This window comes from Solanum stenotomum, chromosome 3 (genome assembly GCF_019186545.1).
Source record: "Solanum stenotomum isolate F172 chromosome 3, ASM1918654v1, whole genome shotgun sequence".
Lineage (NCBI taxonomy): Eukaryota > Viridiplantae > Streptophyta > Magnoliopsida > Solanales > Solanaceae > Solanum > Solanum stenotomum.
In genome coordinates this window covers 27,450,726-27,468,472 of record NC_064284.1, presented here as the reverse complement: position 1 = coordinate 27,468,472, position 17,747 = coordinate 27,450,726, and the positions used below count along the sequence as shown (strand labels likewise).

The 17,747-nt window shown below is 37.0% G+C and overlaps 1 protein-coding gene across 1 annotated transcript; it reads right to left on the bottom strand.

Annotated features, from left to right (window-relative positions):
- Positions 1 to 13,302: 13,302 nt before the first annotated feature.
- LOC125859483 (protein DOWNSTREAM OF FLC-like) lies at positions 13,303 to 13,969 on the bottom strand. Its single transcript, XM_049539251.1, has 2 exons — positions 13,825 to 13,969; positions 13,303 to 13,696 (listed from the first exon to the last, which is right to left on the bottom strand). The coding sequence occupies exons 1-2, from the start codon at positions 13,967 to 13,969 to the stop codon at positions 13,365 to 13,367; spliced, it is 477 nt and encodes a 158-aa protein (XP_049395208.1). The 3' UTR covers positions 13,303 to 13,364.
- Between the last annotated feature and the right edge of the window lie 3,778 nt (positions 13,970 to 17,747).

Genomic DNA, 17,747 nt, shown 5'->3' with positions numbered 1-17,747 from the left:
AAGAGTTGAGTTAGAAGTTAAAGAAGTGCGTCAAGGTAAGTCTTTAAAGTTGTTCAAGAGTCTTTATTGAATGTTTTAGCTTCATTTTAAGGCTCAAGTTTCAAGTCAAGTAAAGAGTAAAGAGTCAAGAGTTTCAAGTTAAGTCAAGAGTTTAAAGTTGAGTTCATTTCTCAAAAGTTATTAGGGAGCTATGTATTCCCAAAGAAGTTTCCAAATGTTTTTACATTTGAGTAGGAAAGGAACTATGATTCCAAAAGAACCTTTGGGCTAGTTTTCAAGAAAAAGGAACATTGTTTCCAAGTGAATCTTCGGGCAAAGTTTTGAGTAATTATCTCAAATAAATAAAGATGTGTTTAAAACACTTATGAGCTAAGTATTTTTGGGAGTGGTCTTGAGCACCGAATTGGAGACACGAGTTCATATTAACTCAACTTTCCATAAGAACCATGCGCCAACATGGGAGTTAACGGGTCATACTTTTTAGATGAATCCGTAAGACTAAGCTAGTGGATCCACTTAGTAAAGTTAGCTTCCTATATCACGGCAAGGTATAGGATGGTCATTGGGCAACGTGAGGTAAAACGTTGTATCTCCACTAGGGCTCATAGTGGTGATTGTCGGTTAAAGAATCTCCCACTAAAGTTATAACTTTTATATAAGTAAAGTTGAGTTTGTTATTGTTTTATCCTTAACGAACTAAGTTGTTTACACTATTTTACAAGCTTTATATATTGCATGTGTCTTATTGCTTTTTATATTGAGTTCAGTTATTCATGAGTTGAACAGAGCCAAGGTAAGAGTTCCTTTGTACTGCTTCCAAGCTTAAGTTGCGGTTTAGCTTTCCAGCTCGCATATTCGTACATTCAATGTACTGATGTCAGTTGGCCTGCATCTTATTATGATNGTTTACACTATTTTACAAGCTTTATATATTGCATGTGTCTTATTGCTTTTTATATTGAGTTCAGTTATTCATGAGTTGAACAGAGCCAAGGTAAGAGTTCCTTTGTACTGCTTCCAAGCTTAAGTTGCGGTTTAGCTTTCCAGCTCGCATATTCGTACATTCAATGTACTGATGTCAGTTGGCCTGCATCTTATTATGATGCAGACACAGGTACCCAGGGCCAACATCTTGTTCGCCGTTGATCCAGTTGAGTACTTCAGAGTCAGTGGTGAGCCTCTTTGTATTCCGGAGGACTCGATTATTTTGTTCTCTTAGTTTTGTTTTATTAGGATGTTGTGGGGTCTGTTCCAACATCCATCTCAGTATTATAGAGGCTTCATAGACAGTCAGTCAGTTGGTTTTGAGTCTCTCATCTATGTATATATGTAAATATTCTATTTTGGGACTCGAGTTGCCTTTTTGGCCAGATTTTTTTTCAGTTAGGTTGTTTTATAACCTTGCATTGCATTGAGTTATGCTGTTGAGTTAAGTTTCCGTTGAGTTAAGAAAGCCAGGCCAAGGGTTCGCTTGGGGGCCAGCAATGGTCTTCGAGTGCCGGCCACGTCCAGGGTGTAAGCTCGGGGCGTGACAAACTTGGTATCAGAGCATCTTCCAGAGTCCTAGGGAGTCTATGAAGCCGTGTCTGTAGAGTCCTAGTTATCGGTGTGAAGCGCGCCACGTCTGTAATTGGGAGGCTATAACATTTAGGAAGATTTCTCATTTCTTTCACACTCATATCGTGCGTTAGAGTTGATCTCTAAAAAGTTTTTGTCTAATCCGTGCTTACGCATGTTTCAGATAGTCATGCCTCTACGAAGAGTTGGCAGAGGGCATCTTCCTAGACGTTATGTTGATGAGCAAGAGTTACCATATGCCCCGGGAGTGCAATCATAAGGGGAAGTTTCTATTGCCGAGTTCAGAGAGGCAATTAGAATTCTGAGTGAAGCTGTAACAAATCAGATTGGTCAGCAAAGGGGAGTTCGACAGGAAGGAGCTGACACTACTAGGATTCGTGAGTTCTTGGGGATGAATCCTCCGAGTTTCATGGGTTCAAGCACTACTGAGGATCCAGAGAATTTTATTGAGGAGTTGAAGAAGATTTTCGATGTGATGCATCTGGCAGATACTGAGTGGGTTGAACTAGCTGCGTATCAACTGAAAGATGTTGCTAGAACTTGGTTCGACCAATGGAAAGGGGGCAGAGTTAAGAATGCACCACCTATGAGTTGGGCCTATTTTAAGGAAGCTTTCTTGGGGAGTTTCTTTCCTCAAGAATTGAAAGAGGCCAAGGTACGTGAGTTCCTCACACATAAGCAGGAGTCTTTGAGTGTTAATGAGTACAGTCTGAAGTTCACACAACTTTCCCGTTATGCTTCGGAGATGGTTGCGGACATGAGGAGTAGAATGAGTTTGTTTGTTGTTGGATTGTCTCGATTGTCGAGTAAAGAAGGTAGGGCTGCAATGCTTATTGGGGACATGGACATATCAAGGTTGATGGTCTATGTGCAACAGGTTGAGGAAGAAAAGCTGATGGACAGAGAAGAGTTCAAAAATAAGAGAACTAAGACCGGTAATGAGTCCGAGCAGCAGAAAGGTAATGCGAACCATCCGTCCTTTCAACAAAGGCAAAGGGGACCTGTTCCATCATCTGCTAGTGCACCTGTACCCAGAAATAAAAGTGAGTACACTGGACAGAGTTCGCAGAATTTCAGAGCTGGACCTGCACAGTCTCAGAATAGTGTGGCACAAGGAAGTAACCAGGTTCTTGCATGTGCTAGGTGTGGTAGAGTCCATCCGGGGAAGTGTTGTCAGGGCCAGACGTGTTGCTTTAAGTGTGGACAAGAGGGTCACTTCATGAAGGAGTGCCCAAAGAACAAGCAAGGTAGTGGAAATCTGGGCAGTAGGGCCCAATCTTCTTCAGTTGTCCCACCAGACAGGATGGCACCTAGAGGAGCTACTTCTAGTACCGGTGGAGGAGCAAATCGCCTCTATGCTATCACCAGTCGCCACGAGTAAGAGAACTCTCCGAATGTTGTCACTGGTATGATCAAAGTCTTTGCTTTTGCTGTGTATGTTTTGCTAGACCCAGGAACAAGTTTATCTTTTGAAACTCTTTATGTTGCAAATAAGTTTGATGTTCTTCCTGAAAGACTTTGTGAACCCTTTTGTGTTTCTACACCTGTTGGGGAGTCTATTCTAGCAGAAAGAGTCTATCGTGATTGTCCTGTTTCTATCAATCACAAGAGCACCATGGCTGATTTGGTTGAGTTAGACATGGTAGATTTCAATATCATTCTAGGTATGGATTGGCTTCATGCTTGTTATGCATCGATAGATTGTAGAACTCGAGCAGTCAAGTTTCAGTTTCCGAATGAGCCAGTCATAGAATAGAGTGGAAGTTAAGCAGTGCCTAAGGGTCATTTTATTTCATACCTGAAGGCGAGAAAGTTAGTCTCAAAGGGTTGTATCTATCACTTAGTCCGAGTTATTGACTCTAGTGTTGAGATACCTCCTTTGCGGTCAGTTCCTATAGTAGAAGGGTTTCCAGAAGTGTTTCCTGATGATCTACCCGGAATTCCTCCTGAGAGAGAGATAGAGTTCGACATAGATCTCATTCCAGATACTCGTCCTATCTTTATTTCTCCATATAGAATGGCACCAGCAGAGTTGAAAGATTTGAAGAAGCAGTTAAAAGATCTCCTAGAAAAGAGTTTCATTCGACTGAGTGTCTCACCTTAGGGTGCTCCAGTCTTGTTTGTGAGAAAGAAAGATGGTTCCCTTAGGATGTGTATAGATTACCACCAATTGAATAGGGTTACCATCAAGAATAAGTACCCTCTTCCGAGGATTGATGATCATTTCGATCAGCTACAGGGTGCCACTTGTTTTTCGAAGATTGACCTCAGGTCAGGCTATCACCAGTTAAGAGTTAGGGAATGTGATATTCCAAAGACAGCATTCAGAACCAGATATGGTCATTTTGAGTTTTTGGTCATGTCCTTTGGTTTAACCAATGCACCGGCAGCTTTCATGGACCTAATGAATAGAGTCCTCAAACCTTATTTAGATGTGTTTGTTATCGTTTGCATTGATGACATACTAATCTATTCAAGGAATGAAGAAAATCATGCTAGTCATCTCAGACTAGTCCTTCAGACTTTGAAATATAAGGAGTTGTATGTCAAGTTCTCTAAATGTGAGTTTTGGCTTAAGTCTGTGGCGTTCCTAGGCCACATTATGTCCGGTGAAGGAATTAAAGTTGATACTCGAAAAATTAAAGCAATGCAGAATTGGCCTAGACCCACATCTCCTATAGAAATTAGGAGTTTCTTGGGATTAGCTGGCTATTATAGAAAGTTTGTTGAAGGGTTCTCGCCTATTGCGTCTCCTTTGACAAAGTTGACTAAGAAGACAGTAAAGTTTCAATGGTCTGAAGCTTGTGAGAAAAGCTTTCAGGAATTGAAAAAGAGGTTGATTACAGCTCCAGTTTTGATGTTACCAGAAGGTACTCAAGGTTTTGTGGTGTATTGTGATGCATCTAGAGTTGGTTTGGGTTGTGTCTTGATGCAGAATGGCAAAGTTATAGCTTATGCCTCCAGACAGTTGAAAGTTCATGAGAAGAACTACCTAACCCATGACTTAGAGTTGGTCGTTGTAGTGTTCGCTTTGAATATATGGCGTCATTACTTGTATGGTGTGCATGTTGACATATTCACTGATCATAAGAACCTTCAATATGTGCTTACTCAGAAAGAGCTTAATCTCATACAGAGGAGGTGGTTAGAATTACTTAAGGACTATGACCTGAGTATTCTTTATCACCCAGGTAAGGCTAATGTTGTTGCTGATTCTTTAAGCAGGTTGTCTATGGGTAGCACCGCCCATATTAAAGAAGAGAAGAAAGAGTTAGCAAAAGATGTGCACAGACTGGCACGCCTGGGAGTCAGCCTTATAAACTCCGTTGAAGAGGGAATAGAAGTGACGAGCAGGGCCGAGTTATCACTAGTGTCAGAAGTGAAAGAGAAACAAGACCAAGATCCCATTTTGATTGAGTTGAAGGCAAATGTTCAAAAGCAAAGAGTATTAGCTTTTGAACAAGGGGGAGATGGTGCTTTGAGATTTCAAGGTAGATTGTGCGTACCTATGATAGATGAACTCCAAGAGAGGGTTATGGATGAAGCTCACAGCTCCAGATATTCCATTCATCCGGGTTCTACAAAGATGTATCGTGACTTGAGAGAAGTTTATTGGTGGAATGGCATGAAGAAGGACATTGCAGAGTTTGTTGCTAAATGTCCAAATTGCCAACAAGTGAAAGTTGAACACCAAAGGCCCGTTGGTTTAGCTCAGAGGATAGAACTTCCGAAATGGAAGTGGAAGATGATCAATATGGATTTCATCACAGGGTTGCCAAGGTCTCGCAAACAACATGTCTATTTGGGTGATTGTCGACAGAATGACAAAATCAACCCATTTTCTACCGGTAAAAACTACCAATTCAGCAGAAAATTATGTCAAGTTGTATATTCAAGAGGTGGTGAGACTTCATGGAGTCCCAATCTCCATTATTTCAGATAGAGGTGCACAGTTCACTGCACAGTTCTGGAAATCTTTTCAGAAAGGCTTGGGTTCCAAGGTGAACTTGAGTACTGCCTTTCATCCTCAGACTGATGGGCAAGCAGAGCGTACAATTCAGACTTTAGAAGATATGTTGTGGGCTTGTGTGATCGATTTCAAAGGTAATTGGGATGATCACCTACCTCTCATTGAGTTTGCCTACAACAACAGTTATCACTCCAGCATCCAAATGGCTCCATAAGAAGCTCTTTATGGGAGACGATGTAGATCTCCTATTGGATGGTTTGAAGTTGGTGAAGCAGGGTTGATAGGACCAGATTTAGTTCACCAAGTTATGGAGAAGGTGAAAGTGATTCAAGAGAGATTGAAAATGTCACAGAGTCGCCAGAAATCCTACACTGATGTTAGGAGAAGGGCGTTAGAGTTTGAAATAGATGATTGGGTATATTTGAAAGTTTCACCCATGAAAGGGGTTATGAGGTTTGGTAAGAAGGGGAAACTTAGTCCCCGGTATATTGGACCTTACCGCATAACCAAGAGAATTGGCAATGTAGCATATGAGTTGGAGTTGCCACAGGAACTAGAAGCAGTTCATCCGATATTTCATATCTCCATGTTGAAGAAGTGCATAGGTGATCCTTCATTGATCCTGCCAACTGAAAGTGTTAGGATCAAGGATAGCTTATCTTATGAGGAGATTCCTATTAAGATTCTAGATCGTCAAGTTTGTAGGTTGAGGACGAAAGATGTAGCCTCAGTTAAAGTCCTTTGGAGGAACCAATTTGTTGAGGAAGCCACTTGGGAAGCCGAAGAGGACATGAAGAAGAGATACCCATAACTCCTTGAATCCGTAGGAAATGCAGACCAAGGTACTAATTTCCTTCTTAGAGCTCTTTAAATTGTAGTGAGCATGTCACTGTTATTTTTGCATGATTGCTTGTTGGGTGTTTGAGTTTGACGTAACACCCTTAGCCAAGTAAGAGTAACCTCATTAGAGGATGAATGTTCCCAAGGGGGAGATATTGTGACATCTTGCAAGTTGGGGACTAGGAAGAAGCTTAAAACTTGGAAATAGTCTTTTTGGAAAGAATTAAAAAATTTGGAAAATTTGGTTAAGTATGGAAAAATAATGAATTTTTGGCCAACTTTGAACAGTTATAACTCCTAGCTTAGGATGATCTTGGTTTAGTTCCAGTTATGGTTGCAAAGTTCGTGGATTGGTCTTTCCAACGCCACCGAGTTTGCTCGTTTCTGAGTTCGTATGAGCGAGTTATGCCCTTTGAAAGTTGGGCAGTTGGCAGGGAATCCGTCCGAAAATTGTAAGGGTATTTTGGTCTCTTCCCTAGCCTTGTCTTTGGATATATATTAAGGTGTAAGACTGATTTTTGATCAGTTTTTCCCTTTTTAAAAAGAGTAAGAGTTAGGGTTCTTAAGAGAAAAGGAGAGAAAGGAGAAGAAGAAACAAACTTCGTAAAGATCGTCGTGGTTTTCTGCGGGGGTGATCCCTATTAAGGCATGTGAGCTCATAGTGTTGGGTTGGTTCTTTCCCCCACACGCCAAGCTCGTTTAATTTCGAGAAAAGATTGATTATGTTTGATTGAAGTTGTTGGTTGGAATTGCTAAAGTTGTAGTTCTGTTGTGTTGTTGTTCTTATTGGTTTGGTGTATGTTTCTGGTGGTGTTTTTGAGTTGAATCTAGTGTATGTTAAGGGTTTTGATGATCCTAAGTGTTTAGGGGTTAAAGCTTTGAAGTTTAGAAGGTTTAGAGTTGGAGAAAAGGAGGAGAAAAGTTGAGTTTTCGGGGAAAAGGGTTGGGGCGTCGCGCCAGCCAGCGCGCCCCAAAAGGGACCCTGAGGTCCAGCCCTTGGGGCGCCACCCCTACCAGAACCCCAACCAGACCCCTCTGAAGTTTGAGGTCTGGCACTCCGCGCCTCTCAGAGCGCCAAGAGTGCCAAGTCTTCCCATTCCTTCCCCACTTTCTCATGCATGTTCCTAGGTATTGTACCTATGTTCCCTAGTTGTTTCCAACACTCCAAGGTACATTTAAACGTCAAGAACTCGTCCATAACACGTGATCAAACACCTTGAATTCATTATTCCAATTCAAGGAGAGTTAGTTTCCAAGTCAAGTGAAGTGAAGAGTTGAGTTAGAAGTTAAAGAAGTGAGTCAAGGTAAGTCTTTAAAGTTGTTCAAGAGTCTTTATTGAATGTTTTAACTTCATTTTAAGGCTCAAGTTTCAAGTCAAGTAAAGAGTAAAGAGTCAAGAGTTTCAAGTTAAGTCAAGAGTTTAAAGTTGAGTTCATTTCTCAAAAGTTATTAGGGAACTATGTATTCCCAAAGAAGTTTCCAACTGTTTTTACATTTGAGTAAGAAAGGAACTATGATTCCAAAAGAGCCTTTGGGCTAATTTTCAAGAAAAAGGAACATTGTTTCCAAGTGAGCCTTCGAGCAAAGTTTTGAGTAATTATCTCAAATAAAAAAGATGTGTTTAAAACACTTATGAGCTAAGTATTTTTGAGAGTGGTCTTGAGCACCGAATTGGAGACACGAGTTCATATTAACTCAACTCTCCATAAGAACCATGCGCCAACATAGGAGTTAGCGGGTCATACTTTTTATATGAATCCGTAAGATTAAGCTAGTGGATCCACTTAGTAAAGTTAGCTTCCGATATCACAGCAAGGTATAGGTTGGTCCTTGGGCAACGTGAGGTAAAACGTTGTATCACCACTAGGGCTCATAGTGGTGATTGTCGGTTAAAGAATCTCCCACTAAAGTTATATTACTTTTATATAAGTAAAGTTGAGTTTGTTATCGTTTTATCCTTAACGAACTAAGTTGTTTACACTATTTTACAAGCTTTAGATATTGCATGTGTCTTATTGATTTATATATTGAGTTCAGTTATTCATGAGTTGAACAGAGCCAAGGTAAAAGTTCCTTTGTACTCCTTATAAGCTTAAGTTGTGGTTTAGCTTTCCAGCTCGCATACTCGTATATTCAATGTACTGATGCCAGTAGACCTGCATCTTATTATGATGCAGACACGGGTACCCAGGGCCAGCATCCGATTCGCCGTTGATCCAGTTGAGTACTTCAGAGTCAGTGGTGAGCCTCTTTGCATTCTGGAGGACTCGATTATTTTGTTCTCTTGGTTTTGTTTTATTAGGATGTTGTGGGGTCTGTCCCAGCATCCATCTCAGTATTATAGAGGCTTCATAGACAGTCAGTCAGTTGGTTTTGAGTCTCTCATCTATGTATATATGTAAATATTCTATTTTGGGACTCGAGTTGCCTTTTTTGCCAGATTTTTATCAGTTAGGTTGTTTTATAACCTTGCATTGCATTGAGTTATGCTGTTGAGTTAAGTTTCCATTGAGTTAAGAAAGCCAGGCCAAGGGTTCGCTTGGGGGCCAGCAATGGTCTTCGAGTATCAGCCACGTCCAGGGTGTAGGCTCGGGGCGTGACAATTTTAGGACTAGTTAGTAAAGTGTTAATTTGAAGTTAGAAATTAGTAATTGAAGTGTTATGAGTAGATGATGAATGTTTGAATGTTATGAATTTAGATGATAAATGTTTGAATGTCATGAACTTAGAATTTGAAGTTGAACTTAGAATTTGAACGTGAACTTAGAACTTGAACTTGAAATTAGAACTTGAACTGGAAATTAGAACATGAACTTAGAATTGGAAGTTGAACTTAGAACTTGAACTTGAACTTAGAACTTGAATTAGAACTTAGAACTTGAACTTGAAATTAGAACTTGAACTTGAACTTAGAACTTGAACTTGAAATTAGAACTTGAACTTGAATTTAGAACTTTAACTTGAACTTAGAATTTGAACTTGAAATTAAAACTTGAACTTGAATTTAGAACTTGAACTTGAATTTAGAACTTGAACTTGAACTTAGAATTTGAACTTCAACTTAAAACTTGAACTTGAAATTAGAACTTGAACTTGAACTCAAAACTTGAACCTGAAATTAGAACTTGAACTTGAACTTAGAACTTGAACTTGAACTTAGAACTTGAACTTGAAATTAGAACTTGAACTTGAATTTAGAAATTGAATTTGAACTTAGAATTTGTACTTGAACTTAGAACTTAAACTTGAAATTAGAACTTGAACTTAGAACTTGAACTTGAACTTAGAATTTGAACTTGTACTTAGAACTTGAACTTGAAATTAGAACTTGAACTTGAACTTGAACTTAGAACTTGAACTTGAACTTAGAACTTGAACTTGAATTTAGAACTTGAACTTGAAATTAGAATTTGAACTTGAACTTGAAATTAGAACTTGAACTTGAACTTAGAATTTGAACTTAAACTTAGAACTTGAACTTGAAATTAGAACTTGAACGTAGAATTTGAACTTGAACTTTGAAATTAGAACTTGAAATTATAATTTGCACTTGAACTTGAAATTAGAACTTGAACTTGAAATTATGAACTTGAACTTAGAATTAGAACTTGAACTTGAAATTAGAACTTGAACTTGAACTTGAACTTGAACTTGAAATTAGAACTTGAACTTAGAACTTAGAATTTGAAGTTGAACTTAGACTTGAACTTGGAACTAATTAGCTTGAATATATATATATATATATATATATAACTAATACTCTTGGATTTGAAGTTTATATTTAACTAATTTTAGAACTTTTCGTGTTAGGCAACTGAGGAAGCTCAACATCTAAAAAAGTTGATACAAGACTATATTGCTTCTTTCATCAAAGTAGGAGATAAGATTGGTGCTTCTAAATTTCTAAAGTTCAAGTACAATTGTTTTCAATAATGTGTTTGTGTCCATCTAGTATTGATACTTAGCTTTAATTTTATGATAATATTTTTGTGTCCATTGATTGTTTGTTAAGTATAAGTACCAACACTAGTTGATCCTATTGATGACAAAATTGATTTTCTTGCAAGAACGATTTGTGTCCATCTAGTGTTGACACTTAGCTTTAAATTTAGAAATAATATATTTGTTAAGAATAAGTACCAACACTAGTTGATTCAATTGATGACAAAATTGATTTTCTTGCAAGATCGATTTGTGTCCATCTAATGTTGACACTTAGCTTTAAATTTAGAAATAATATATTTGTTAAGCATGAGTACCAACATTAGTTGATCCTATTGATGACAAAATCGATTTTCTTGCAAGGACGATTTGTGTCCATCTAGTGTTGACACTTAGCTTTAAATTTAGAAATAATATATTTGTTAAGAATAAGTACCAACACTAGTTGATTCAATTGATGACAAAATTGATTTTCTTGCAAGATCGATTTGTGTCCATCTAGTGTTGACACTTAGCTTTAAAATTTAGAAATAATATATTTGTTAAGCATAAGTACCAACACTAGTTGATCCTATTGATGACAAAATTGGTGGATTTAGTTAAAGTTGTTATGTTGTTTAAATAAGTTAAAATGAATAATGTGATTTAGTCAATTGGTGAATTTAGTAGTTTGAATTAAGTCAATACTAAACTAGTTAAAGTTATAAAGTTGTTAAGTTGTTTGAATAAGTTAAAATAAATAATGTGGTTTTGTCAATACTAAAGTAGTTTTAGGACTACTACTAGAAAAATTATTATTAAATTTTATTTATAATATAATTGAATAACTATATTTTTGTAGATGGATCATCGTTTGTGGATGTATAATATGCATTATGAAGCTAGTGCTTGTTTGAAACCTGAGTTTATTGACGGTGTTAGAAATTTTATTGAACATACAATGACACTTGACATTTTCAAGAATAATGGATTGGTTAGGTGTCCTTGTAGTGCATGTAAGTGCTTAAATTTTTTTAAACCAGATAGAGTTAAGGTTCATTTGTACCGTAATGGATTTAAGCCTAGATATTTTGTATGGATTGATCATGGAGAAAGTGATGGATTGGATGGTATGTTTTATAATTCGATGACTGATGATGTATATTAATAGTGAACATATTTATGATATGTATATATATATATTGATGTCAATTTTCATATTTAGTATGTAGAATGACTTTCATCAGTACGTTGCTGAGAATCTAGATAGTTCGGTCCAATTGACCCTTGAATTGTCCACCCAGATTTGGAAAGAAAAAATGGTAGGGGGGACACACAAGGGTAGATGTTATGGTCTAGGCTCTCGAAACGATGTTAGACTATTCCAGTTAGGCTTAGAAGGTATTGGATCGTCACGTCAAGCCGAGGCACTTGACAGTGTTCAGATTGCTGTTATGTCGGATCAAATAGTTAAACTTACAACGGCACTAGCAGAGTCGGAGCGGAGAAGAGTAGCTGAACAAGAAAGCATGAGTGAGACCGTTTAGCAAATCAAAGAACAAGTGATGAACCTCGCTCGTTGACCTACAACTTCCGCTCCCGATGACACCGACGACGAGAGTGATGAGGATGATTATGTAGATCTCACTCCCTAGTTTAGATATTTGGACATTTATGAACTTTTTGAAATTTTGAAATGAATTTTAAAAGACTTTATAAGTTTTTAATTTATGATTTAGATACTTTTGAATGTTATTTTAAGTTTGTTGTTTTATGTTTTGTTTAGATTGTTTATAATTGTGTGTGTTTGATTGGGCTGAATAATGTAGAATTGAATTGAATTGCATTTGCAGGTGGGGCAGCAGAAACTGCCAGTTACTGCTGTCAAAAATATTGCAGAAAAAGTGACGGATAGCGTGGTTTAGTCCGTCGCTTTTCTGGGTTTTAATTTTTTTAAAAATAAAATTTCCAGAAAAGCGACGGACAATGTCCTTTTGTCCGTCGCTTTTCTAGGATTTTCAAAAATAAAATTTTCAGAAAAGTGACAGACTGCGTCGCCTTTTAAAAATAAAAAAAAATCAAAAAAAATAGTAAAAATGAGACGTTGTCCGTCGCTTTTTAGAGACGCAGTCCGTCGCTTTTTGAAAAGTGTCGAGCTAAAAAGTGACGGAGGTGACTGCATCGCTTTTCCGTCGATTTTGACCAAAGAAGCGACGTAGTCCGTCGTTTTTTGACAATTTTTTAGTAGTGTAAGATAAGAACATGCAAAATCGAGTGGTGCACCTTCACAAAAGCATTGTCAAAATCCATCAGCGTGTCTTTGGAGACGCCTTCCTCTGAATGTTTCTTCCAGTATTCGATCACTTTGGACATTGTTTTGCTATCAGCATTAGGCAAGGGAATGACGTTTGAAACACAATCGTCTTCAACCATATTCTTGATAGTTTGTGACCTTACGGCTATCGCCTAGTCCAGTACAAATTTCTTATCATCGCAAGTCTTTAAAGTTAAGAACTTTGTTGAAGAAGACATGATGATAAAAATATATTTGAATAAACTCAAAAGTTCTTTAGTTTTACTTCAAGTTCTATCTATTTTGTATATTTTCTGTATATTGAAAATAACCAGTAACCTCCCTATTTATAAAAGTAAAAATCAAATTAAATTAGGACTAGGAACCAATCTAATTAATAAATCCAAATTAAACATAAATAAGTAAATATCATAAATAACAAATCATAATCAACTTAGAATTCCTACTGTTGAATTATTATTTCCAAATAAATAAATAATCACCGCACCCTACCTCGAAAACAAAGCCCATAGAAAGCACTTCAAAAACAATCCATTGGGAGAAATGTTTAAACAAATCATCCGAGAGCATAGAACCAACATCACTCCTTTGTTTTTTTATCAAATATTAAAATAGAATAAATATAAGATAACTAGGTCTCGAAAAAATGAAAGAGATTCCAGATATAATCACGTAGTACTAACAAATTTAATGAGCCACTAAATTAAAATAAGGCATAAGACATCATAATGTTTAAATTATTTAAACTTGTTCATCCGGCACTTGGTATTGACGAAGGATCTCATCGCAGCTAGCAAGAGGCTCATCACGGATGAAACCCATCGCGTTGGCAAAATAGACGTCGGAAATCATGCCATTGTTGCGGGTGAGAGTGACACGGGAACGATCACGACCGGCGCTGGGCTTGGCACAGGTGGGATCGGGGCTCTTAATCAGGACGACATCGCACACATCGTCACCACGGTCACTTTTAACCAAGATACTGTATTCTCCTTGAGAGTTAGTAACACCTTCAACAGTGTAGGTGGGTTCTTCCGTGATCCTGCTCTTGCACTCAATTTTAACCTTTGCGTCTGCCCATAAAACAAGAAAAAAACAATTAATATAAGGTAATTGTAATCTCCTCTCAATCATTTCATCGAACACATGGGAACCAAAATTCTGAATCACTTTACTAAAATAATATAAGGAGTGCAGTTACCGGGGAGGTACGTGGTGGCAGGGGTCTCAAAACCGCAGCGGCAAGTATCACAGTAAACTTTTCCCTCGACAAGTAAAGGATTGCCGGCAGAAGCAATTGATGTAGAGAGCAAACAAATAGCGAAAAATGCCACCAATCTTGCCATGCTATTACTTGTTGTGAAAGTTACGACAGAAATCAAATGAAATGAATGTGAAGATAAAAATTTAGTTCTGGGAAATGAAAGTGAGAATGATATATAATGTACATAAGTGGACCCAATGTACCTAAATATTCGACATCATTTTGTTTTTATCAACTTCGAATTTTATTTTATTTTTTTTAAAAAAAAAACTTAAAAGTTATATTATGATTTAATGTTTTCTATAAGACTATGTGCAAAATATATTTTAATCATCTATGAAATAAATAAATAAAATTAATCTATCAAACCTTAAGAATAAGTCAAAATCCAACATAGTGAGTAGCAAATTTCATATAAAGTGTTCATGCTAATTGTAAAGTAATAAATTATAATTTAACTTGGTCAAATTGAACAAAACGGAAGAAAGATAAGCGAGCGTACGTTGCGGCTATCTTCTCAACAATTTCGGAGTATGGATTCCACCGGCCCCAATATTGTGTACTGGAACCCTTCCATTACGCACAACTTTTTCCCGAATGGCTACTTTGGAAATACAATTTTATAGACGATAAACAAAATTATACTTATGACATCATAGGATAAATTACATTAAGAGTGCTTGTTTACCCGTAAAATATTATTCTTAAATTTATCAAAATGGTTTATGGCATGCGAGATATTAAAATAAAGGATCATTGCAAGAGAATGATAAATGAGTATAAAAACAATAAAATAAGTAAGCAATCAGCAATGTATTAGATATTGGAAATTGGGCCTGAGCACAATGTGATCAGATAATGTGCGAGTCAAAATCATGGAAACCCCTAAATCTAATACATATAACTAGTAAGCTATTATTTATAGAGATCGAGGTGCTAGACAGGGAACAACTTTCATAGGGTTCACCCCTCTGCTGGTCTTCTGGTAGGTCACTAACTCTGTAATTGTGTACCCATCGACGAAAGTAACAACTTTATTCGTAATTTGTGGATTGTCGAGCGTATTTTATCTCCATCATGTTTGATTGTGTCTTTGCATTTGGAATTATACGTCTGGACCTAAACAAGTTATATGTCGTTGATATCAGCCATGTTGATTTCGGAATTTGAGTTTCATCCTCTAGCCATATTCCAGAGATGTTTCTCAATGCTTCTTAATCCGAGTGTTCTGGTCAGTTACTTTTGCAACATGTTGACACATATTACTGTTGCAACATGTCGACAATATAGCAAAGGTCTCATGAAAGTAATTCGTGTTTTAAGTCAGTTCTCATTTGATCTTGGTCAAAACTCAAAATATTCCATCAGTGAACCAATGACGACTTTTCCAAGCCTTGTGGCTTTTTTTCTCTTGAGGTAAGTATTTTTCTTTCATATTTTCCATCTGTAAATTCAATTTTCTCTTAGAATCGAAGGGTATGATATCACGAGAATTGATCGATTCGAACCCTGGAGCTTTTATCTGATGGGGACGTATGTGGAAAAGTATAATTATGCATGAATTTTTATTCTAGATCTATCAATTTTTCCTTCTAGCATGGAATCAGATACCATGTTGATACGATACATGAACACATAGAGTCCCCAACAAGTCATGGTTAGATGGATAATATTAAGATCCTTTATTACTGTGTGTATAGATGAGTGTGAGACTTATGATTTTTTAGAGAGTAGAGAGATGACTGTCAAAATTGCAGAGATTATACAGCTATAAGACCGAGATGGCTATGATTTTCATGATTTTATTGACTTAAAGTATCTATGACAAGTGTGTTAATGATAGATATTGATTGGTGATTGGTGATTGGTGATTGATTGCTCCATACTTATTGATTGACATGCTAGTGAAGGTATAATGTTGATAGAATAGATATATTAGAAAAGAGTACAACTTATATTCACATAAATGTATATATGATTACATTTGCTGAGTGTTGGTTTGGTTGTAGATTACTTGTGAATCAATGTAAATATTGGGTCCTCTTATGGAACTACAATCACTTAACTAGTCCTTTCACGGAATCCAAATCAAACTATAGTAGCATATCAAGCGTGGTATTCGAGTCAATCGTATATAATCATACTAGACGTGATATTTGAGCCAACCAACAGTATGATGTATCGATGTGACATCCGAGCCAATCAATCAGCACAACAAGCATGCATAATCACATGCACAACAAGCATGCATAATTGCATAGAACAATGAACAAGACCACTTGGACCCACAAGTTACAATTACAAGTTCATTTTCATATGCTTTCCTACTACGCATTGCAAAAATGTTACTACAAAGCAATAGCCATACATACACACATAATCGAAACATATAACCGTCACTTACATATATAAACCTATATGTCAACAACCCAAAATAGTAGACTTCATTATGAGCACATATTCATTCCCTAGGAAGATATCTCCTTAGTCCCATGGATCGATACTTTTTTCGTTTATTTAGTTTCCCTTAGTTACTACAAGCTAAGTTCCAGAAATGGCTATGACCTAGCAATATCATACGCACATAATCTTACAATTAACACCAAATTACTCCAATAAGAAATCTCAATGTTAATGATCAAGAACTAGAGNTAACTATGAACCTGATCGGGTACTTTGATAGTGATTGGGGTGGCGGAGTTGATGATTCCAGAAGCATCGGGACAAGTTGTTTTAGTTGGAGCTCTAGGAAACAAGAGACTACAGCTCAATCAACAACAGAAGCTTGAGTACATAGTTGTTGTATCTACCGTGAATCAAGCTATTTGGCTAAGGAAGATGTCGAAGGACTTGGGCCATAAACAAACAGAAGCTACCAAGATCATGTGTGACAATAGTTCAACAATTCCCATCTCAAAAAATCCAGTGTTTCATGGTCGAACTAAGCATATCAAGATCAAGTTTCAGTTTATTAGAGAAGTCCAACAATCTAATGAAGTGTTGCTTATTCATTGTTCATCTGAGAACCAGCTAGCTGACATTTTCACTAAGTCATTGCCAAAGGAAAGGTTTGAAGATCTGTGGCAACGAATTGGTGTTTGCCACAAAAATGCCAAGGAGGAGTGTTAGACAATTGGCATTTTTCCAGCTTATTATTTTTACTGTTTTTTACTTATTTCAGTTTAGTGCTTCCTATTTTCTAGCTAGACTTAGTCAACTTTAGTTGCTCAACTTTCTGAAGTTAGTGGCCCCTTTAATGGCTGTTAGTGGCCCCTTCTATGGTTGTTAGTGGCACATATTCTTATTTAGCTAGTTTTAACATCCACTTTGTAAGTGGCCACTAGATAGGAAATGGTTAGGTTTTTCCTTATATAAATTCAGATCTTATGCAAATTAATACATAGCTGGAATTTTATAAGTTCACTCTATTTTTATTCTTCAAATCAGTTTCTTGAGAATTTTTGTTCTAACATTGCTATAGAGGGACCTCAGACCGCTATAGCAGCGTTGCGATAGTGAGAGACCTTCTGCTATGGTGAACGGATGTCTTCCCTGTCCAGAAAATTAATTTAAGTCAAAATTCGTCGTGTTCAAATTTTAGAAGTTCTTGCACCACACTATCATACCTTTGAGAATCCGCACGAGATGCTCTTTAGTAATGACGAATCGGGTCGTTACAATTTTCTTACCGATTTTAACGAAAACCAACGTTAAGGACAAGAAAGCGGTTAGTTAAAACCAATACGAATATCTTATTGATTTTGTTTTCCGTCTAAAATGTTACAAATTGAAAAAAGATAAAAGCGAATCAGTAATACACCATATTGAATTGAACGACCAATAAACACCTCTACATCACC

Coding starts and splice junctions, on each gene's coding strand:
- LOC125859483 (XM_049539251.1), bottom strand. CDS start 13,969: ATGGCAAGATTGGTGGCATTTTTCGCTATTTGTTTGCTCTCTACATCA. Junction 13,697..13,824: donor TGCCACCACGTACCTCCCCG/GTAACTGCACTC, acceptor TTTTATGGGCAG/ACGCAAAGGTTAAAATTGAG.